At 45.0% G+C, this 20,487-nt stretch overlaps 1 protein-coding gene across 8 annotated transcripts in view; it reads left to right on the top strand.

Annotated features, from left to right (window-relative positions):
- CTIF (cap binding complex dependent translation initiation factor) overlaps nucleotides 1-20,487 on the top strand; it is a 199,192-nt gene that overhangs the window by 129,278 nt on the left and 49,427 nt on the right. For 6 of the 8 annotated variants that reach the window (XM_078384138.1, XM_072992951.2, XM_072992950.2 and 3 more), the window contains 2 exons: nucleotides 2,605-3,043; nucleotides 9,387-9,716. In XM_078384138.1, the coding sequence (XP_078240264.1) occupies nucleotides 2,605-3,043; nucleotides 9,387-9,716 (769 nt within the window). The remainder of the gene's footprint in view (nucleotides 1-2,604; nucleotides 3,044-9,386; nucleotides 9,717-20,487) is intronic. The other 2 variants (XM_078384139.1, XM_020804875.3) reach the window with 1 other exon arrangement.

The following is a 20,487-nucleotide window of genomic DNA, read 5'->3' as shown; positions in this document are numbered from 1 at the left end:
ACTAAGTAGGAAGATGAATTGAGAGAAGGCTGGGTCAGGGACTGTGAAAGACCTCCTCTCTTAGAAAGGGAAAAGGATCAGGTACAGTGGTGCCTCGCATAGCGATAACTCCGTTTTACGATGAAATCGCTTTGTGATGGACTTTTTGCCATCGCAAGAGCTATCGCTTTGTGATGGCCCCTATGGGGAAAATTCGCTTTGCGATGATTGCGGGGAAGCGATCATCGCAAAGCCCCCATTTTTGGGATGATCACAGGGAAGTGCTTCCCCGTGATCATCCGAAAGCCCCGCCGATCAGCTGTGCTTCGTCTTTCTCTCTCTCTCCACCCCTCGCAGCTCCAGCCTCGGCAGGGAGACTGACAGCCTCGGCAGGGAGACTGACGCACCACCGCGCCACCCTGGCCGAGAAAGACCCTCTGCACCTGCAGCAACCTTAAGCCCGGGCTAGTTTCATCTGGTCCTAGTTTCATCTTCCCCAATTGCCAATCACAAGATGGTTCTTCATTGGTGATTAAAATGATTAGGCTAAAACAAGCGGAGATATTTCTCTGTTGTTTTAGAAGCTGATATAGTCCCTAGGCAGGATGTGGTGGTGCTGCGGGTTAAACCGCTGAAGCCTCTGTGCTGCAAGGTCAGAAGACCTGCAGTTGTAAGATCGAATCCACACGACGTCTAGTCACACTAGCCACGTGACCACGGAGGATTGTCTACGGACAAACGCTGGCTCTATGGGTTGGAAATGGAAATGAGCACCACCGCCTAGAGTCGGACACGACTGGACTAAATGTCAAGGGGAACCTTTACCTTTACCTTATAGTCCTAGGCACTATATCTGTGTAAGAAATATCCCAGGCTCATAATTTCCAGGGATCTATACATTATGTGGATACCCACTGTGGTGTAATGGATAGAGTGATGGTCTAGAACTCAGGAGGCCTGTGTTCAAATCCTCACTCTGCCATGGAAACTCATTGGGGGTGTGGATCTGGCAAAACCACTCTTTAAATGTGCCAGATACCTCCACTTTCGAGCTCCCTGTTCCTGACATCTAGATGTCTTCAAGATAATGTCTGAGTAACGGCATGTATGGCCCTCAGACCTCTGGAGGTGTTCTCCTTTGGGGAAGGGAATTAAGGAGAAACATCAAATGTTCAGACAACATATGAAGAGTCCAGCTGATCCTAACCAAAGGTTCAACCTTCCGTTGCAACAGTGACCAGGGAGAAGCCAATGGGAATTTGAGAAGGAGGGGAATCGTTTTGGTCCTTGACCAAACTGCTGGAAAGAATCAGACCTTTTAAAAGTAGAAGCATTGGAAGGGTTGTTTCTGTCCTTTACATCCTAATCAGTCCTTCTGTGTTTGCCGTGCAAGTGGATGTGCACACACTGGCGTGCGTGTGTTTTGCTTCACAAAGGAAAAGACTCATTTTATGCAAAAACATAAAGTGCAAAAAAAAAAACCCCACAAAAACACCACCCAGCTCCATAACAAAAAAAAGCACTCTTCGTTCTTGTCATAAAGGTGTGAAATTTCACAGGAAGTTAACAAATTCTCTGCTTTCTCAGAAAGAGCAAGAAATTTAGCAAGATTTCTTAGTATCCCTATTCCGTGGAGAGAGGAAAACAGGAACCTGACATACTGATAGATACTTTGCTAGTAAATATGTAGATTTTATTCCTGTGGTTTTTATACCTGGTTCTGAAAGCCTAGCTTTACTGGCTCGAGTTTTACTGGCTGTTTTGCTTCCTGTTGACGCTGTACTTCCTTTCAGAAATTCCTAGTTCTTGATAACCTGCTCAGGCCTTGGGAAATGCTGACTTCCAAAATCCTTGTGCCAACTGTCACCCCTGAAGAGTTAGAATGACGAAAGAGGCCAAAGTACTGACTGCCGGTTTCCAAAGAAACCCTCCAGCATTACGCAGAATGTGTGTTTCCTCCTTTCCTGTTCGCATAGAGAATGACAGTGTGACAAGTCATGGCAAAAAAAATAATAATAATTTTTAAATGAAATTTCTAGAGATAAGCCATATCAATCTGTTGCAGCAATAATAAAAATGTGTCTTGTGGCGACTTGAAGACTGCAGCATTTTATTTGGCTTCAGTTTTCATGGACTGCTGAAGCCAGATCTTTAGATGCTTTTCACAAAGAGAGCTACAGTCCACACAAGCTTATGCCAGTCTTTCAGGTGTAACATAATTACTCACTGTTGGTTTTTTTAAAGGAAACGAGTCTGTGCAATCTGCTCATTCACCACTGGCGGAAAAATGATAGAATCGTAGAATTGGAAGGGGCCTACAAGGCCATCAAGTCCAACCTCCTGACATTTAATTAGATTTTTATGGCCGTTGCCACTTAGAAGACAGGGCTAGCCCTTCTTGAGCCGTCATAAAGCATGGTGAAGCATCTCGGACAGTACTGAGGAAGAGAATGCCCGCCATCCACGCCTCCACCAGGCCTCTCAGCCAGCCTTGTGAGGACCCATTCTGTCTTTGTGATTCTGCAAGCTGTCGTGCAGAAAAAAGTTACTTTCCAAAGCCCGGCTGTCGCGTGTATAAAGTGTTAGTTAAATATAAAATCTCATCTTTTCTTCTTGTTTTTGCAGGAGACAAAAGGCTCCCGGGGGGAATAAGTCTCAGCAACACACAGAGCATCAGCAAGGGACTGCCAAACACAACAGGGAACACCAGAAACCGTCCCAGGGGGGCCAAGCGCCACACGCCTCCGGGCGGCCGGGCCACCATGGGTACAGCCAGAACCGACGGTGGCACCATAACCAGAAACACTCGCCCAACGACAAAGAGATGCACAGAAATGCCAAAGAGACTGAGAACTTGAAAATCGAGGACACCTCCGTGTGTACCGTGCATATCCCTCTTGACATGCACCGCAGCAGCGAAAGCACCGACAGGCAGTCCCCCCAGTATATTCAGGAGCCAGAAAGCAAACGGAAAGACAGCATTCACGAACGCATCAGCGAGAGGCCCAAAATTAACTTGCTTCAGTCTTCCAAAGATAGACTACGCAGGAGACTAAAAGAGAAGGTGACTCCGTTTCCTATCCCCCCCCCTTCCCTCTTGAGTAACCCAAAATATTCTGCAGCTCTTCAGGAAGGGGTGAGCTGGCAGATAGAAAGAGAGGGCGAAGTTCCCTTTCTCTCTGGCTGTCAACAGGACTCTCATTTGAAAAAACCTGTTCTATTTTGCAACCATGGCTAGATAGTCCGTTCTGGAGCAGCCCTGAAGAAGCTGGTGAACAAAGGGTCGCCCAATGTAACGGCAACCCTTTCAGCCAAAGCTACACTTAAATTGCATTTGAAGCGAACTGCGTCAAAGACATTAGGGAGGGGTTTTTCATTTCATTTTTTTAAAATTATTATTATTTTTATCCTGCCCGTCCAGTGGCCAGGCCGCAGCCACTGAGAACATGAGCAAACTAAAATTCAACAGTAACAATAAATAAATGATTAAAGAAAGAAATGCCCATCTTAAATATGTAGTAAAGTCTATACTAAGATTACAAGATGGTGGTGAACCAGATAACCTGTGAAATTGTGGGTCATTCAGAATTAGAGAACACCCCCCAAAAAAAAAATTAAATGGGAAAGAATATGAAAAGCCTGAATAAAGACCCAGGTCTTTACTTTTTTCCTGAAGCCTAGGAGGGACAGGATCTGATGCACTTCCAGAGGGGGAGAGTTCAGGTTTTCATATTTCTTGAATAATAAACCTGATCATTCCTTATTCTGGGAGTTTTACCTGGTTGGCACATATCTTACAGACCCCTAAATGTGGCTCACCTGGGCTAAAAAGCCTAAACTGGAAAGCTTGGAGGCTTAGCTGGGCCTGTTTCTGCCCAGTGCTAAGTGGCATCTTTCTTTCTGAGAAAGGAAGTTTTGGGAGTACAGTGGTACCTCGCATAGCGATCGCTCTGTATAGCGATGAAATCTCTTTGCGGTGGACTTTTTGCCATCACAAGAGCGATCGCTTTGTGATGGCCTCGGTGGGGAAATTTCGCTTTGCGATGATCGCAGGGAAGCAATCATCGCAAAGCCCCCATTTTCAGCCAGCTGATCAGCGGTTCCAAAATGGCCACTGGGTAAACAAAACGGCCGGCCGCTGTTTTGCCTCGCTTTAGAGGCACCGAAAATGGCTGCCGCAATGGAGGATTTTCGCATAAGGTTAGTTTTTAAGCCCAGAGGAACGCATTAAATGAGTTTTAATGCGTTTCTATGGGTTTTTTTAATCGCTTAGCGATGAAATCGCTTAGCAGCGATTTTTGCTGCACCGATTAACATCGCTAAGCAAGGCACCACTGTAGTTAGCCTTAGCTAATTCTGAAAGCCTTCCAGTTTAGACCTTTCCTTGCAGGTGAGCCTCATTTAGGTATCTCTAAGGGACGTGGTGGCGCTGTGGGCTAAACCGCAGAAGCCTGTGCTGCTGGGTCAGAAAACCAGCAGTCGTAAGATCGAATCCACGCAATGGAGTGAGCTCCCGTCGCTTTGTCCCAGCTCCTTGCCAACCTAGCAGTTCGAAAGCATGTAAATACGAGTAGATAAATAGGTACCATCTCGTTGGGAAGGTAAAACGGCATGCCCTAGTCACACTGGCCACGTGACAACGGAAAACTGTCTTCAGACAGGCGCTGGCTCTATGGCTTGAAAAGCAGGATGAGCGCCGCCCCCTAAAGTCAGACACAACTGGACTGAAAATGTCAAGGGGAACCTTTACCTTTTTAAGGTGTGTGTACGTCAGAGAGAACTCCCAGGATGGAGAATTACGGGATGTGTTGACCAAGAAATCCAAAAATCCCATCTCGAAAAGTGTGTCACCTTCCAAGCCATAATGTGAGAGGTCTGATTCAAGACACATTCAGTGTTTAAAGTACTGACATTCATTTATGTGTCAATTGCATATATAGGCTTTTCCTTCTTGCTCTGTATTCCACAGAAGTGTATATATGGTTTGCATTTAAATCCACAAAAGTAGGGATTTCTCTTTTTAGCTGTGAATCCGTTGCTGCTTACGTATTTGACTTTTTCCATCTTTACACTGTGGGTGACTTATTTTATGTCTGTTATGTTTGTAGTTTAGTCCCATGAAGGAAATTAATCATTATCCCACTCTGAATAGATTTAGTAAATTATGGAAACATTATTGCTATTACTACAAATGATTGCCATACGTTGGTGTAATTTGTTGTCCTTTGACTTTTTTCTTTTCTTAGAAGAACATCTGCCACTAGATGTTGCTTTTTGTGGTGTACAGTAGGACTCCACTTATCCGTGGGATCCGTATCCACTGATTCACTAATTGAGGGCCTGAAAATATTTTTAAAAATAGGCTAGAAATATATACAGTGGTGCCCCACTTGACGCTTACCCTGCATGACGTCAAAATAGCTTTACGATGCGTTTTTTGCAATCGCTACTGCGATCGCAAAACGATGGTTCCAATGGGGTTTTTTCGCTTAACATCGATTAGGAGCCTGCTTTGCGAACCGTTTGTTCACTTAACGACGATTTTTCCGGCTCCGCAAAATGGCTTCCCTTCGTAAAATGGCTTCCCTCCCTTCGCAAAATGGCGGTTTTCTGGACGGAAGCTTCGCATTTCAAGGAATTAGAACAGCTGATCAGCAGTTCTCTATGGGCAATCTTCGCTGGACGATGAAGTATTTCCCCCATTGGAACGCATTGACTGGTTTTAAATGCATTTCAATGGGGTTTTTACTTTTGCTTGACGACGATTTCGCTTAACAGCGATTTTAACAGAATGCATTATCATAGTCAAGTGGGACACCACTGTACAGTGGTGCCTCGACTTATGACCATAATCCATTCCAGAAGATGAAACGTAAGTCGAAATGGGAACATGATTAATCCATTCCGCCCCCCCAAAAAAACCCTAATAAAAACAAACAGAGCACGTCCCACAGTGGGACTGCAAAAAATAAAACAGAAACATAACTCCTCCCCATCCTGCAAAACTGATCCAGAACAGTTTTTTAAAAATGGCACCTTACCTTACCAGGCAGTCCCAGGGCGATGCCGGCGATGCTGCTGCTGCCCGACACCACCTCCAGCTCTAGAACCGGCACCAGTGGTGGCCCAGCGTGGGGAGGCTGAGCCTGGCCGGGGTGCTCCCTCTGGCCGCTTGCCTCCCGATGGGCTCCAACGAGGCCTGGGTTGCCGCTCCTCGCCGCCCTCAGCAGGCCAATGCCGCCGGCAGGAGTTGAGCGGCCAGAGGGAGCACTCTGGCCAGGCTCAGCCTCCCGTGCTGAGCCACTGCTGCTGCTGCATCCCTTTCCCTAACCGTTGGGGAAAAAGCGCAACAAAGAAGCAGCCTCTTCACCACCAACGGTTTGAATTTCCCACCTTTTCCCCCTGCCTTTCTCTGTTCGGAAATCGAAGCTCTGGCTGCAATTCGAAGCAAAATTTTGCAGCCGGAGCTGGTCGTAACTCAAAGTGGTCATAAGTAGGGGCGTTCGTAAGTCGAGGCACCACTGTATTTCTAAATCCAAAGTTACCAGAACTGGCCACTAGAGGGAACCAGAGACCATACTGTATACAAATAGTGTTCTAGAGAAATATATTTCCACAATGACATTACCAGAACTGGCCATTAGAGGGAGCCAGAGACAATGCTATGTATAATATTCACTCACTATTAAAACTGTGTTTGCTGTAATTTGCATTTTTCAGGATCTGCCGGAGGGGGGCTTGGAACCAGTCTCCCACAGATATGGGAGTCCTACTGTACATTCTGCTTTAGCAGGGCCAATGCAGTCTTTTTTAATGCTGTGTTCAACACCTAGGTGTTGCTATATGCTGTTTGTTGCTTTTGCCTATAAAGACTTAACACTGCAGCTGCTGTTTTTGATCCAAACACAATATATCTCATCCATGTCCATATAACCAGGGATAATATGTTTAAAAACAGTACCCTAGGAGTCTGCTCACATCCCTTAGTAACCCAACTACAGTGGTGCCTCCCTTAACGAGTGCCTCGTTTAGCGATGAATTCGCATAACAATGTGTTTTTTTTAGAAAATAATATGCACCATATAACGATGTTTCCTATGGGCGATTTTCGCTTAGCGAAGTTTGGGACCATGCTTCGCATAACGAATGCGATTTTAGGTCCCCTGCTTCACTTAACGATGTTTCTTTTTTCAATTTAAAAAGTGTCTTAGAAGGGTCAAAAACGGTTTTAAATGCTTGGATTCGTTAGAGGACCCCCTAAGTCGTGTGCAACCCTGATTTGGCTTTGATCTGACTTTTCGTTAATTTATGGTGAATTTTTTTTTTCGGCCCATAGGAACCAATGGACCTGTCAAAATCTGACAGCTTCATGCTTTCCTATGGGGGAGAAAACAATTCACCATAAATTAACGAAAGTTCAGATCAAAGCCAAATCAGGTTTGCACACGACTTAGGGGGTCCTCTAACGAACCCAAGCATTTAGAACAGTTGCTGAGTCTTCGTTAATTTATTGTGAATTTTTTCTTCCCCCATAGGAAACAATGGAGCTGTCAGATTTTGACAGCTGTCAAAAGTTGGGGGGAAAAAATTCACCATAAATTAATGAAAAGTCAGATCAAAGCCAAATTAACTTTTGCATCCGTTTTAGAGGGTGCAGAAGCTAATCCAAGCATTTAAAACCATTTTTGACCCTTTTATGACACACTTAAATTTGCAAAAATTGACTTCGCAAAGCTATTGAAATGTATTGAGTCAGCTTCAATACATTCCAATGGAGGAAACATTGTATCGTTTTACGATGTTTCCTATGGGTTTTTTCGCTTAAGGACGGCAATCCGTGCCTATTGGGATGGATTAACCGGTTTCCAATGCATTCCTATGAGAAATGGTGTTTCACATAACGATGTTTCACATAACGTTTTTTTTTTAACCAATTAAAATCGTTATGCAAGGCACCACTGTATAGGAAAAGAGCCAAATAAATGTCTTGTGCTGCTTTACATCAATATTCTTAACAGTAAGGTGAGTAGATTTGGGGGGGGGGTGCAGCCTTGTTACTGGGGTTCAGAAGTGGTGCTGCATCATCAAAGGAGAGGATTCCAATGTGCTGTGGCCATTTGCTGCAGACAAGTGTCTTCCCTTATTTTGCTTCCCAGCACATAGGATACATAGAACACATGACGGTCAGAAGTTCAACAGGTGTGGCTTCCCACAGCTGTAAGCGTGCTTATCAGATCAGTTGAATTCTGTCTCCCTTGTGGCTCTTAAAAAGCACAAAAAGTGATTAAGGTTATGGGACTATGAGGCTTCTCTAGGTGTTGGTTTGGAAGACATCTGTGGTTCTTGTCTTTTTTTTTTAAAAAAAAAAGGTTCGTTCCTAGAAAATGGCATTAAGGCAGCTGATGTAGTGCCCTCTGTGATGCTAAGCAATTCTGAGTGCAGGCATTAAAGGGAGGCGTGAACAGCTGTAATTCTTTATACACTGTTGAGATCTCCCCAGAGTAATTACAGATACAGAGATTCTGCGGTAAACAAGTAAAACCCCTGATATAACATTGCAAAACGGTACAGCCCCGTGCACCATTTTCACTAGACAGTGGTGCCCTGCTCTACCTAATCGATTTTATTCCCCATGCATGTGCATGCGTGCACACATATGCACATGCCTGAACTCTCATTTTCTACCTTCCCTTTTACTCAGCTCTCAGCATTCCATTGTCAGTCCTCCTAGGAGATGGTTTTTCACCACCAGCACTAGGCTTTTCCCCAAGCTTGGAAACCTCACTTAAATTTTTTTGTTTGTTTGTTTGGATGAACCAAGGTTCCTTGGCTAAGGCGTTGGAGCAGTTAAAGAGATCTGAAATGTGTTAACCAGGTCTCTAGATTCAGGATTTAGAAGCTTTTAGCATCTTCGCCCTGTAGAACTGGTTGGAATATATTGGGAGGGACAGTGTAAAAGTATGAGTAGACCTTTGGTCTAAATGGGCAGGATAGAAATCCAATAAATAAATAAAAATGACTGTTTTTGAGCTCTAGGCTACGGGGGACTAACGAGACAGACATTCTCTACTGCAGCAACCATTCAAGCAAGGGTGGAGAACATGTTGGTGAATCTTAGATGTCATTCAACCGCCACTCAATTCATTCAACCGCCTTGGCTATGTTAGCTGGTCCTTTTGGGGAGTCGTAGTCCAAAGAGATACGCCAGGCTGCACATTGCCCACATTGCCATCCAAACTTAGGCGCTCAGTCTGCCGATTTTCCCAGCTTGACTTGATCTGTATGCTTCTAGCTTAGCTCTGCTTTCGACGCTTCCTAACGTGCGTGCTGCGGTTAAGGTGCTGATCTGTGTCCTTTTCTTTTCTTTCCTTTTCTTTCCCCCCTTCCACATTTTCCTTGCATAACAGATGCCTTGTCTTTCCCTTTTCACGGACCAGGACGAAGTGGCCGTGGAGTCTACCAACCCACAAAAGAACAAAATGGACAAACTAATTGAAATTCTTAACAGCATGCGGAACAACAGTAGCGGGGTGGACTCCAAGCTCACCAACTTCATGGAGGAGGCCCAGAACTCCACCAACTCCGAGGAAATGCTTGGGGAGATTGTCAAAACCATTTACCAGAAGGCCGTGACGGACCGCAGCTTTGCCTCCACGGCCGCCAAGCTCTGTGACAAGATGGCGCTGTTCATGGTGGAAGGCACCAAGTTCCGGAGCCTGCTTCTCAACATGCTACAGGTAACCAGATAAAACTCAGCGGCTGCTGCTACTGCCTGCTGGTGCTATCCTCCCGTGCTGTCGCTGGCATGCCATCGCTTACAGAGAGAGGAGTCCGTAAGTTCTGACTGTGCTTGAGCTGTCTCCCACGTTCCATTCTCACCCAATTAATTTTAGAAAAATAAACGCATAAATGGGGGAGGAGGGAGAAGCCGGGGGGGCGACGTTTATGTTTGTTGACATAAGCGTTTCATGGTTACAATGGACCAATATAATTTTACAGATACTGTCCTCTGATTCTATTTTAAAATGCTCCCTTTAGCAAGCATTTGGTTTTCCCCGAGGCACTGTGTTCCTCTCAGCATTAGCCCAGAGGATCTGCTGTTGCTTTGGAGGGCTGATTGAAACGTGGATGGGAGGGGCTGACCTCTTGACCTCTGGGGGCCCTGAGGACTAGGAACTTTCTCCCTCTTAATTTGCTTCAGAAGCATGCTATGAGGACAAAGGCACCGGCAGATGGACAGGTTTCTCTTTATTTTCACTGAATTTGAATGTATGCCTTTGAATTGGGTAACGGGTAAAGCAAGGTCACAGAAGAATGGAAACATAAGGGGGATAGAAGGAGGGTCAAGAATGCTGGCAGGAAAGAATGCAGAAAATCAGAGAGTGTCCATGTCATGTCTTTGCTTATAAGGACTAGCCCTGCTGTTTTGCTTCCTCTTTATCCCTTGCTGCTGGCTGCATAGCTGAATGGTTTTTAGTTATCTGGTTACAGAGCTAGAGGTTGGGGGTTCGGTTCCCCACGGTGTCCTGAGAGAAGAGCCGGCCTGGGTAGCCTTGGGCCAGCAACACCGTCCCAGGATGCAATCAGTGAGCAATATAGGTCAGCTTCAAGTAGTTTTTGTGTCCACGTTTTTTGACCCTCTAAGTCCTCTACTTCCCTGAGTGAGAAAAAATATATGGAAAAAAAGCAATGTTGAGCATTGGCTTTTGTTTCTCTCCCTCTCTTTGAAATGAGGTGGGCACCTGTGAGTGCTTTGTTTACAAGTGGGTTCATTCGCCCAGAAATACTGTTATGCTGGTAACCAAGGCATCGCTATTAACAGATAAGGTGGCTGAAGTATTTGGCTGAGAAGCCAGGAGCCTGCAGTTGGGATCCCCGCTAATCTCCTGGGAGGGCCTGGGGCTAGCTGCACGGTCCCAGGGGGGGCCACTAGAAGTAGAACTGTCAACCATAATGAAAAGGTTTGGAAGATCGGAATCAACGGGACTGTATGTGATTTAATGACACGGCATGTATGGGTACACGCTGTTTCAAAGGAAACATTGAGCTGTTAGAGGTACCACAAATTTGGCTGTGTTGTTTTCAGGGGGATGAAGGTAGTACGCATTGGGGGGCAAGGCACCTCTCCCCCTCACCGACATTGTTTTTCCCTGGTCTGGATTAACAAAGACTTTCAATGGTATCTTGGAAAAAAAAATAAGGTATCACTTCTTTGGTGGGGGGCAGTGGAGACACCCCAGCTAACTCTTTAATGTCAGTAACGTGTAGAGTCCAACCCTAGTAGGTGGATATCAAATAAATTTATTGTCGTTGTAAGTATAATACATAGTATACCCATACAATGAAATTCATGGATGCATGGAACATAGCTTCCATCTGCAAGGCTGTACTGCATGTGTTTGGAAAAGTGGACTGCAGTCCACTAAAACTTATGCCAGAGAAACCTGTTAGTCTTTTGAGTACCTTGAGATTCTTTTTCCTGGTTTTGCCAGAACAGACCACTGACTTAACACAGCTTCCCCTCCGGGAACTCCCTAGCCAGAGGTTTTCCAAGTTCTTTGAAGCAGAAAGGGATAGGTAAAAGTTGTCTGGCTTGCAGGTCGCCACCTCCACTTCTAACACGGCTTCACAATGTTTTATTGTCCTTGTTTAAGTATAGCTCAATAAACAGCTGGGATGGGGCCGTAATTGCTGGGATTGACTGGAATGGCATGGGGCATGGATGGCTGCGCTCAATGAACACAGACAGAAGCCGTTTGTTTCCTGGCCAGTTACTATTGATCATTATGGCTGGCTGGCTGGCTGATCATTGCACGTGGCAGGGGTGGATTTGAAACACTAATAGCAGAAGCTCTGGGTACGACAGGGCAGCTGTTGTGGGTATCCTCACAAGGAGTTTTGTTGTCCGATTGACTCTCACGCAGGTGGTGCAGCTACTTTGTAGACTGATATAAAGGATGATATTACTGAATTTCAGATGGTACCTGAACCTATTCCATAGCCACTTGGCCTCCTGTTGCTATTCCATCCTTCCATGTGCAGTTTGAAAGATCATGCCATTGATATGCCAACCATACTGCAGCTGACCGCATTTTCTCTCCCCATTCTCTCTTGTGGGGCTAGGGAAAACTAGGGTTATAAAGGCAACTACTGTGCCACTGTGCTCTTGCAGGGCAAAGACTGCAGAGGTGTTAAAACAATGCGGTAGAACTTGTACACAAAGTTAGTTGTTCAGTGGCATTTATAGTACATGCAGGTGGTCTTCCGCTAGTAAAGTTCCCATGTTTTCCTGCTGGTTTTTCCACCTTTTTGCCCCTTTCCTTACATGCTAAAGTTAAATCTGGAAGAAAAAAGATAGTGGCAGTAATTCTTTATAGGTTGTTAGTACCAAGGAGCATTCTGTTAACAGTGGTGAAAATTAGTCCCGATTTCATGGTGCTTCTTCAAATCCCACCTGCAGTTCCTTCCTGTCCCAATTTTGTATCAGGTTGGAAGACTTTGTTGGGTTTTTTCTTTTGTCTTTTCCTTTTGCATGGAATGCATGAACATACCGTATTTTTCGCACCATAAGACACACTTTTTCCCCACAAAACAGGGGGGTGGAAAGTCTGGAGTGAAGAAAACAGATTATATTTTCCTGTTTTCTTCTCCTAAAAAATTGGTGCATCTTATGGAAAGGTGCATCTTATGGAGCGAAAAATATGGTATTTATGGCATTTTTCCCTAATATGCAGATTTTTGTGCATTTTACCTAATGTGTCATTTCCCCCCATCTTTTACACCGTGTTTGTGTGCAGTTCTTTTAATTGCACACATTTTAAGTCAATCTTGTTCCGAAGTATGCACATAGTTTGGTAGACTTGTCTATATGCAGATTTTCAGTGCGTAGTGCTTTTCTTCTCATGACAAATCTTTAAAAGTGTGAAAAGATTACTTTCTGCAAGGCAGTCAAAAGCAACATTTTTCTCCATTCCTACCTGGAAGCAGTTTGTCATCAAATTTGTTTGTTTGTTTGTTTGTTTGTTTGTTAGAGTTTTATATATCGCGCGTCCGGCTACATATCCCAGGCCACTCTGGGCAGTTTACAGATTACAACAATACAATACAAAACAAAACAAAAAGACAGAAGCAATCAATTATAATTTAGACCAAAAGAAGAAATGGCAATAAAAAACATTAAAATAATAAAGGCATGGTAGAGGGTTGAATACAGTGGTGCCTCGCTTGACGACGTTAATTCATTCCAGCGAAATCGCTGTAGAGCGAAAACGTCGTCAAACGAAATAAAAAAAACGATTGAAACACATCAAAAACCGTTCAGTGCATTCCAATGGGCTGAATAGCTGCTCGTCCAGTGAAGATCCTCCATACGGCGGCCATTTTCGGTACCTGTAAAGCGAGGAATCCGTCCTAGAAAACAACGGGGGGGGCATATTCTTCAGCCGACAGCCATTTTAAAACCCGACGATCAGCTGTTTGCTGATCGTCATAAAGCGAAAATCAGTTCCCGAAGCAGAGAACCAATCACCGCACAGCAAAAAAAACCCATTTAAAACATAGTTTTGAGCTCGCAAAAGCGATCGCAAAAATGTCGACGTAAAGCGGATTTGTCGTAGAGCAGGTTAATTGTCCAGCGGGGCACGACTGTATATAGTTGTTAAAACGCTACTGGATCAGGATGTTCTAGAATCCAGGAAGGCTTGCCTAAGGGACCCTGTTTTTAATGATCTTTTGAAAATTTGCAGTTAGGGGATCAGGCAAATTTGGGGTAACTGTAGAATTACCCCAGATTCTACAATTACGGGGCAACTGCCAAGAAGGCTCAGTTTCTAGTCGTCGTTTTCAAATGTCAGTGGGAGTATTCAGTGGCTGGAGATCTGTGCATCACCGTGGCTCCACACAGCCACACAGTCAGCTGTGCTACATGAGGTCAGTCTGTTTGGCCACCAGACCAGACCTAGTATAGGTCATTCCAACTAGCAGTGGTTCTCCAAGGTGTCAGGCAGAGAGAGGTCTTTCCTATATCACCTGCAACTTGGTCGTGTCATATCTCTGTAAGGTAAAGGTAAAGGTTCCCCTTGACTTTCAGTCCAGTCATGTCTGACTCTAGGGCACGGTGCTCATCTCCGTTTCCAAGCCGTAGAGCCAGTGTTTGTCCGAAGACAGTTTCCGTGGTCACATGGCCAGCGTGACTAGACATGGAACACTATGACCTTCCCGCTGTGGTGGTACCTATTTATCTACTTGCATTTGCATGCTTTCAAACTGCTTGGTTGGCAGGAGCTGGGACAAGTGACAGGAGCTCACTCATCGCGTGGATTCGATCTTATGACGGCTGGTCTTCTGACCCTGCAGCACAGAGGCTTCTGTGGTTTAACCCGCAGCACCACCACGCTGACCCATGCTGATATCTCTGTGATGACCCCGCCAATTCAGACATGTGCTTGACAAGGAAGTTTTGCAACACTGCTCCTCTTCCTTTTCTGCTTGTCTCTTCACTGACATGAACAGGAAATAAAGGAAGGTGTCTTATGCTGAGGCATACAGTTGGCCATCTAGCCCAGTACTGCCAACTCTGACCAGCAGCACACTCCAGGGTTTCAGGTAGGATTCTTTCCTAGCCTTGCTTGGAGATGTCGAGGATTGATTGACCCTAAGGACTGTGCCGTTTCTTCCCTCCCCAGCACAGCACCTGGAATTACCTGAGAATCTCCCATTGAAGCCCTAGTCAGACCCAGATGAGTTAAGCATGTTCAGGAAGCATGATAAGTTTAGACAGAGTCAGGCTTGCATGCAAACATAAGCCAGTGGAAGATGGAGAAATTTAGCAAAAGCAGGTGTTTGCAGTGGGTGTCTCAACAATGTCTATCAAGATTTGCCTTTCCCATTCTGCCTACTGGTCCCAGTTTCTGAGCACCACTGGGAGAAAAATAACTGCAATTTTTTATACATCCCATGTGCACGCGCGCACACACACACACACACTGCCTCTCTCGTGTGTGTGTTTACTGTGTTACTACAAGAGAGGGCTGTCGTAACAGAACAGAAGAGACAGTTTCAGCATGTTTCAGACTTAGCATCTAAGCTTTCTTTCTAGTGGCTACATGACAAAGGGCATCACATGCGTTCCTCCTTTCCTGTTATAGGCCTGGTATATATTTTGAGGTTTTTTTTAAAAAAAAAACCCAATTATTTAAATGGTCCATCTAAGTAGACCAGGCTCTATTCTGGTGCTGGCTGCATGCTAATTTGTGTTTTTTCTGTGTTATGTCTATGCAGATTCCTTGGGAAGAATTCAGTCCTAGTAGAGCTCAGCAAACATAGCCTCTTGTAGAGTGGTGGAGAAGGGTCCTACCTGTCCTCCAAAGTGGCTTCCTAATTGTGTCATCATAGCCAAGAGTGTAAGGCGTTGCCTAATGCTAAATCAGACCATATAGCCCAGTACTCTTAGTTTTGACTGGCAGTAGCTAAAGGGTTTCAGGTGGAATTGTTTCCTATCTCTACCTGGATATCTCATATGTTCTGTAATAGTCTCCCACCCAGGTACTAACCCAGATTGATCCTGCTTAGCTTCCCAGCCAGATAAAATCACATGTATGCAGGACAGTGCAGTGGGATATGATGCCAGAGCAAAAGGGCTGTGGAGCTATTATCTTATTTATTTATGAATGTATGTATGTATTTAAACTATTGTTAACTCACCTTTTTCCTTAAAAAGAAACCAAGGTGGCTTACAATGATTAACAGACAGTGTTTAAGATTGGTAACAATGACTATGCAATACTAAAAGGATCAGTGATTACAATACCAAAAGACATAAGCCACACCAAAAGACATTTGATGCAGTTAAGGTACAACAATCCATTTTTAAAACACCACTTGGCAGCCATTCCCTTTGGGAAGGTTTAAGAGAAAGGTCATGGCCCACATGCAGAAGGACAGCAAAGTTGGGGCCAGGCTGGCCTCCAGTGGGAAGGAGTTCCAGAGTCTGGGAGAAGCCGCAGAGAAGGCTCTCTCTTGTGTCCCCACCAAATGCACCTGTGAAGGTGGCAGGACTGAGAGGAAGACCTCTCCTGATGATCTTTACACTCAAGCAGGATCATAAAAGGAGATGCAGTCCTTGAAATAGCTTTGGCCCCAGCTGTTATAGGTTAGAACCATGACTTGGAATTCTATTACAAGGAGATTTAGTAGCAAGATGAAGCTGGAAGGCTGAGCGGTGAAAGTATTGCTCTACCATCATCTCTCAGTGCACACTTTTTGGTGGGGAGTGGGGGGGAAGCCTGTTGGTGGTTGATGCTGGCAATAGATGTCCATTGCATATACATTTTGCAGCCTCCAAGAGATTTCTGTAGAGGGACACAGGTTCCTAAGCAATCTGCCATGCCCCATTGGCTGGTAAACCCTTCACATTAGGATATATGGTCTTTGGCACGTGCAGAGTGCTGGGATGTCATTTTGATTTTCCAGAATTTAGAGAGATCTGAGTCCTGAGATGTCTGGGTCAAGCTGACATCTTGCCAATCCAGTCACATACCGTGTGCAGCTTCCATATGAGTTCAGTGCAACACGATCGAACAAATTTTGCAAGAAACTCATATTGTCTAAGTTAAGTCTTTTGCAAATATTATATTTTCAAGGAGGGGGGAAAAGAACAGCTTGTATCAGTTTTATGTAAGGCAAAGGTAAACCTATTTGGTTTAAAAGACTTCGCCAAAAATGCTTTCTCCCAAATTTGCCCCTTAGGATTAAGGCCAAAGAGTTGACTTTTTCTCAACAAATGCTAGGATTCTCAGGATGCAGGATAGCAGTGCTGTCTTTGGGGACAACATGATGTGTCAACTTCCGGCTACGGACTGGGTCATTTCTGCTTGTGTGCACCTGTTCCCATGGTGTTGACACTGTAGAGTAAGTATAAAAACCTGAACCCTTCCAGCTTTTGCTTGACTGCAAGCCCCATCTGCCATTACCATTGTCTGGGTTAGTTGTGCTTGGTGGGAGTTGTAATCAAACAACAGCTGGAGAGTCACACGTTGACTAGCCATATTTTAAACAAAGATTTGCTGCGATAGCTTATCATGTACAGTGGCGCCTCGCATAGCAAGGTTAATCCGTTCCGGATTAACCCTCGCTATGTGAAAACATCGCTAAACGGAACATAAAAACCCAATGGGCCCTAAACTTACCGTTCAGCGAAGTTTCCTCCATAGCGGCAGCCATTTTCGCGCCCTCGGTAAGCAAGGGGAGGGCGCGAAAACGCTGCACGTGGCCATTTCAGGTGTCCAGCGGCCATTTTAGAACCGCCAAACAGCTGATCCATGGGCATCGCAAAGCGAAGATTGGTAAGCGAAACGCTTACCAATTGTCGCTATGCGAGTTTTGCCCATTGGAACGATTGGTATGCCTCCGCATTAGCGATCCCGAAAAGGGGATCGCTATGCGGATTCGTCGTTGTACGGTGCGTTCGTTAAGCGAGGCACCACTGTATTCATAGCTCTATAGATTTAAAGTAGTTTCAAATATCTTTTAACTGCCCTAGCTCCCAGTTGAAGGAATTGAAGGTTAATGTGGCTGTTTGTTAAGTCTAGGTTTGTCATGTACAGAAATTCTCAACACTTCCTCAAACCAACATAACCCAAAGCTCTTCAAATGAAGCTATGATAATTACTCTGTTTTTTAAAGGAGTGGGCAACCTGTTGCCCTCCATATGTTCTGGATTCTTAACCCTCATAATCCCCAGATGTTGGTCCTGCAAGCTAAGGCTTACAAGCTTAAAATCCAATTGCTAGTTTTATCGAAACTAAACTAATTGGCCAGAATCTTATTGCTGACCTCAACAAAAGCAGACCTATGGATTTAATGGGACTTACTTGTTTTGCCTTACCATCCAGCAACTGGGTCTACTCTGTTAAGACTATTGATAGTAGACTGACCATTGAATCAATTGATAAATGGTCAATTGATGCTTATGTAGAGTTGGTCTACTCTAGTTAAGATCAGCAATTGGATATGGGTCATTTATTTATTATTTATTTATTTAACTTATATGCCACCCACTTTACCCAAAGGTCTCTGGGTGGCTTACAACAATTAAACTACAATAAAAAAGATACAGCAATTAAAATACAGTTAAAATTTTTATACTCGAAAAATTGCCGTCAGGACCCACAGTTGATATTATTTCAACTAAAAGCCTTCTGGAACAGGAAGGTTTTGACCTGGCGCCGAAATATCATCAGCGTCGGCGCCAGACGAATCTCAGACAGGAGGGCATTCCATAGTCTGGGGGCAGCTGCCGAAAAGGCCCTTTGTCTACAAGCCATCCCTCTTACCTCCTTGAGGGGTGGCGCTTTCGAAAAGGCGGACAGTTTTTCAAATGCACTGTGTAGATATTATAGTAAAGATAAGGGTCAAGGCACCATGGAGATACTCAGAGTTGGCCTTTTTAAGACATTGTGTTCCTTCTAGTACAGCTGTGGCTGCGACAGCCATGTAGTGAAGTAGGTTGAGAATGGGGATATTCTGGTGGAAGCCTTGAGCAAGTCATTATATCCAGGCAAAACCTACTCAACAGTGTTGTTTTAAATCTGAAATGAGTGCACAGACTTCTCTAGCATGCAATGACCCTTTTGAGGTGGTAGAGAAAGCCTCATAAATGCATGACTCATATTCAGGGGTGGAAGACTTGTAACCTTCCTTGTGTGGTGGGACATCAAATTCTGCCAGTCTCATCCAGCATAGCCAGCGATCAGGGATGATGGAAGTTATAACCATTGGTATCTAGTGGGTCACAGACTCCCCTCTTGTCCTTTAGAGGGACCGTGGACTTTAAGGACAGACCGCTTGTTACTTGGGTTTGAAGAATTAATACAAAACTGAGTGTTGTCATCACATCAAAATGGACTGCTTTGATAGGAGGATAAGTCCAGTAAATGTGAAACAGAACAGGATGTGACTGGGAGGAACTGGTGTGCCTAGCAGCAAGCATTAAATTTGCACTTCCTCCATAAGGCCCACATTGCTGGAGATTAAGGGACAGCGACCGAGTTCAGGATAAAGCTGCTACCGAGCCCTGGATGTATTATCCCAAAGGGAGGGGGACCTTGTTAGCCTGATGTTGCCAAGCTGTACACGGGTGTGATAAATAGGGATAAACATCTTCCCTCATTACTGCTAAAGCCTCTGAATTTTCCTCTAGCCATTGATCAGTAGCCATAGGTCAGAACCTCTCACATATGGGCAGAACAGATGTTCATGTTTTTAAGAAGCCTCTCTGGGCTTGTTTGGTTTTTCTCAGGGGCAAATCGTTGCAACTCGAAACCTGATAGTTTAGACAGGGCAGTGATAAGGAGTGTCGAAACCAAGCTTTAGGAGTGGTTCTTACAATTTGCAGCAGGGCTGGGGAACGTGTGGGGCCCCGCAAAGCTGTTTCATGCCCCCACCACCAGCTCCCCCCAGGTCTCTTCTCTTCTTCCAAAGCAAAAAAGCCAGTATGCTGCTTATATAATGCCTCATAGTGCTTACAGCACTCTCTGGGCAATTTGAAGTTTAATTATGCAGGCTGCACATTGTCCCTCCCCCCCCCCAAGCAAGCTGGGTGCTCCACTTACTGACCACAGAAGGATGGAAGGCTGAGTGAACCTTGAGCCGGCTACCTGGGATTGAACTCAGCTGCACGACGGCAGTTTAACCACTGTGCCATGAGGCTCTTTGGCCCCTTTTGGCAGTCTGGCAGGTCTTGGGAAGGTCCTGAATCTTAAACTACAATTTTTTTGTTGGGGGGGGCAACTGTGGCAGGTTTAGGGGCTAAAGATTTGTTCCAGCACCTGCCACAGACTACCAAAGGCTGGAAGTAATGAACATCTCTTTTGAGATAACTAAAAACATAAAGCCAGGTGGATCTGAACATCCATAGACAATTATAATTTCTGGCTTTGGGGCTGAGAGGCAGCCTGTTTTATGCCCAAAGGATCACTCCTTGAGATTTTCATGCTACCGCATTTTAAAAAATAACCCACTCACTTTTTTCTAAATAAGTTTTCCCGTGCTGTGTTAACGGCTGGGATCAGGGGCTTAGTCCTCAAAAATGGCTTTGGGACTGCCCTGATGCTTGCTGCCGTAGGGCCAAACGGTGACCCACCTCATTGAAAACGGCTCACACGTAGAGATAGAAGATTCGTATTCGTCTCCTTGGGGGAGACAAATACGAAGTCCGCCATCACGGCTGGTTGGCCTTATTAAACCCTAACCCACCCCACCCACCCCAACCGGGAGTTCACTTACATCTTCTAACGTGGTGCACCCTGCCATCGCTCTTCTCTCCACGAAACAATAGAACAGATAAAGCCTTACCTACCTTTTATGTGAAAGGCAAACGGAATAGACTGCTTTTATCCAGCCGAGACTTCAGCACATTACCCCACAAATAATGAATGAGAAACGTGCTGTAGCAGGATCTCTACTCAGGACTGGGTCTCTTTATGGAGGGCCAGGTCCATTAGTGGCCAG

Source organism: Pogona vitticeps, chromosome 2 (genome assembly GCF_051106095.1).
Source record: "Pogona vitticeps strain Pit_001003342236 chromosome 2, PviZW2.1, whole genome shotgun sequence".
Taxonomy (NCBI): Eukaryota; Metazoa; Chordata; class Lepidosauria; order Squamata; family Agamidae; genus Pogona; species Pogona vitticeps.
Note: the sequence above shows the minus strand (reverse complement) of the source record. Positions and strands in the feature narration are given on the sequence as shown.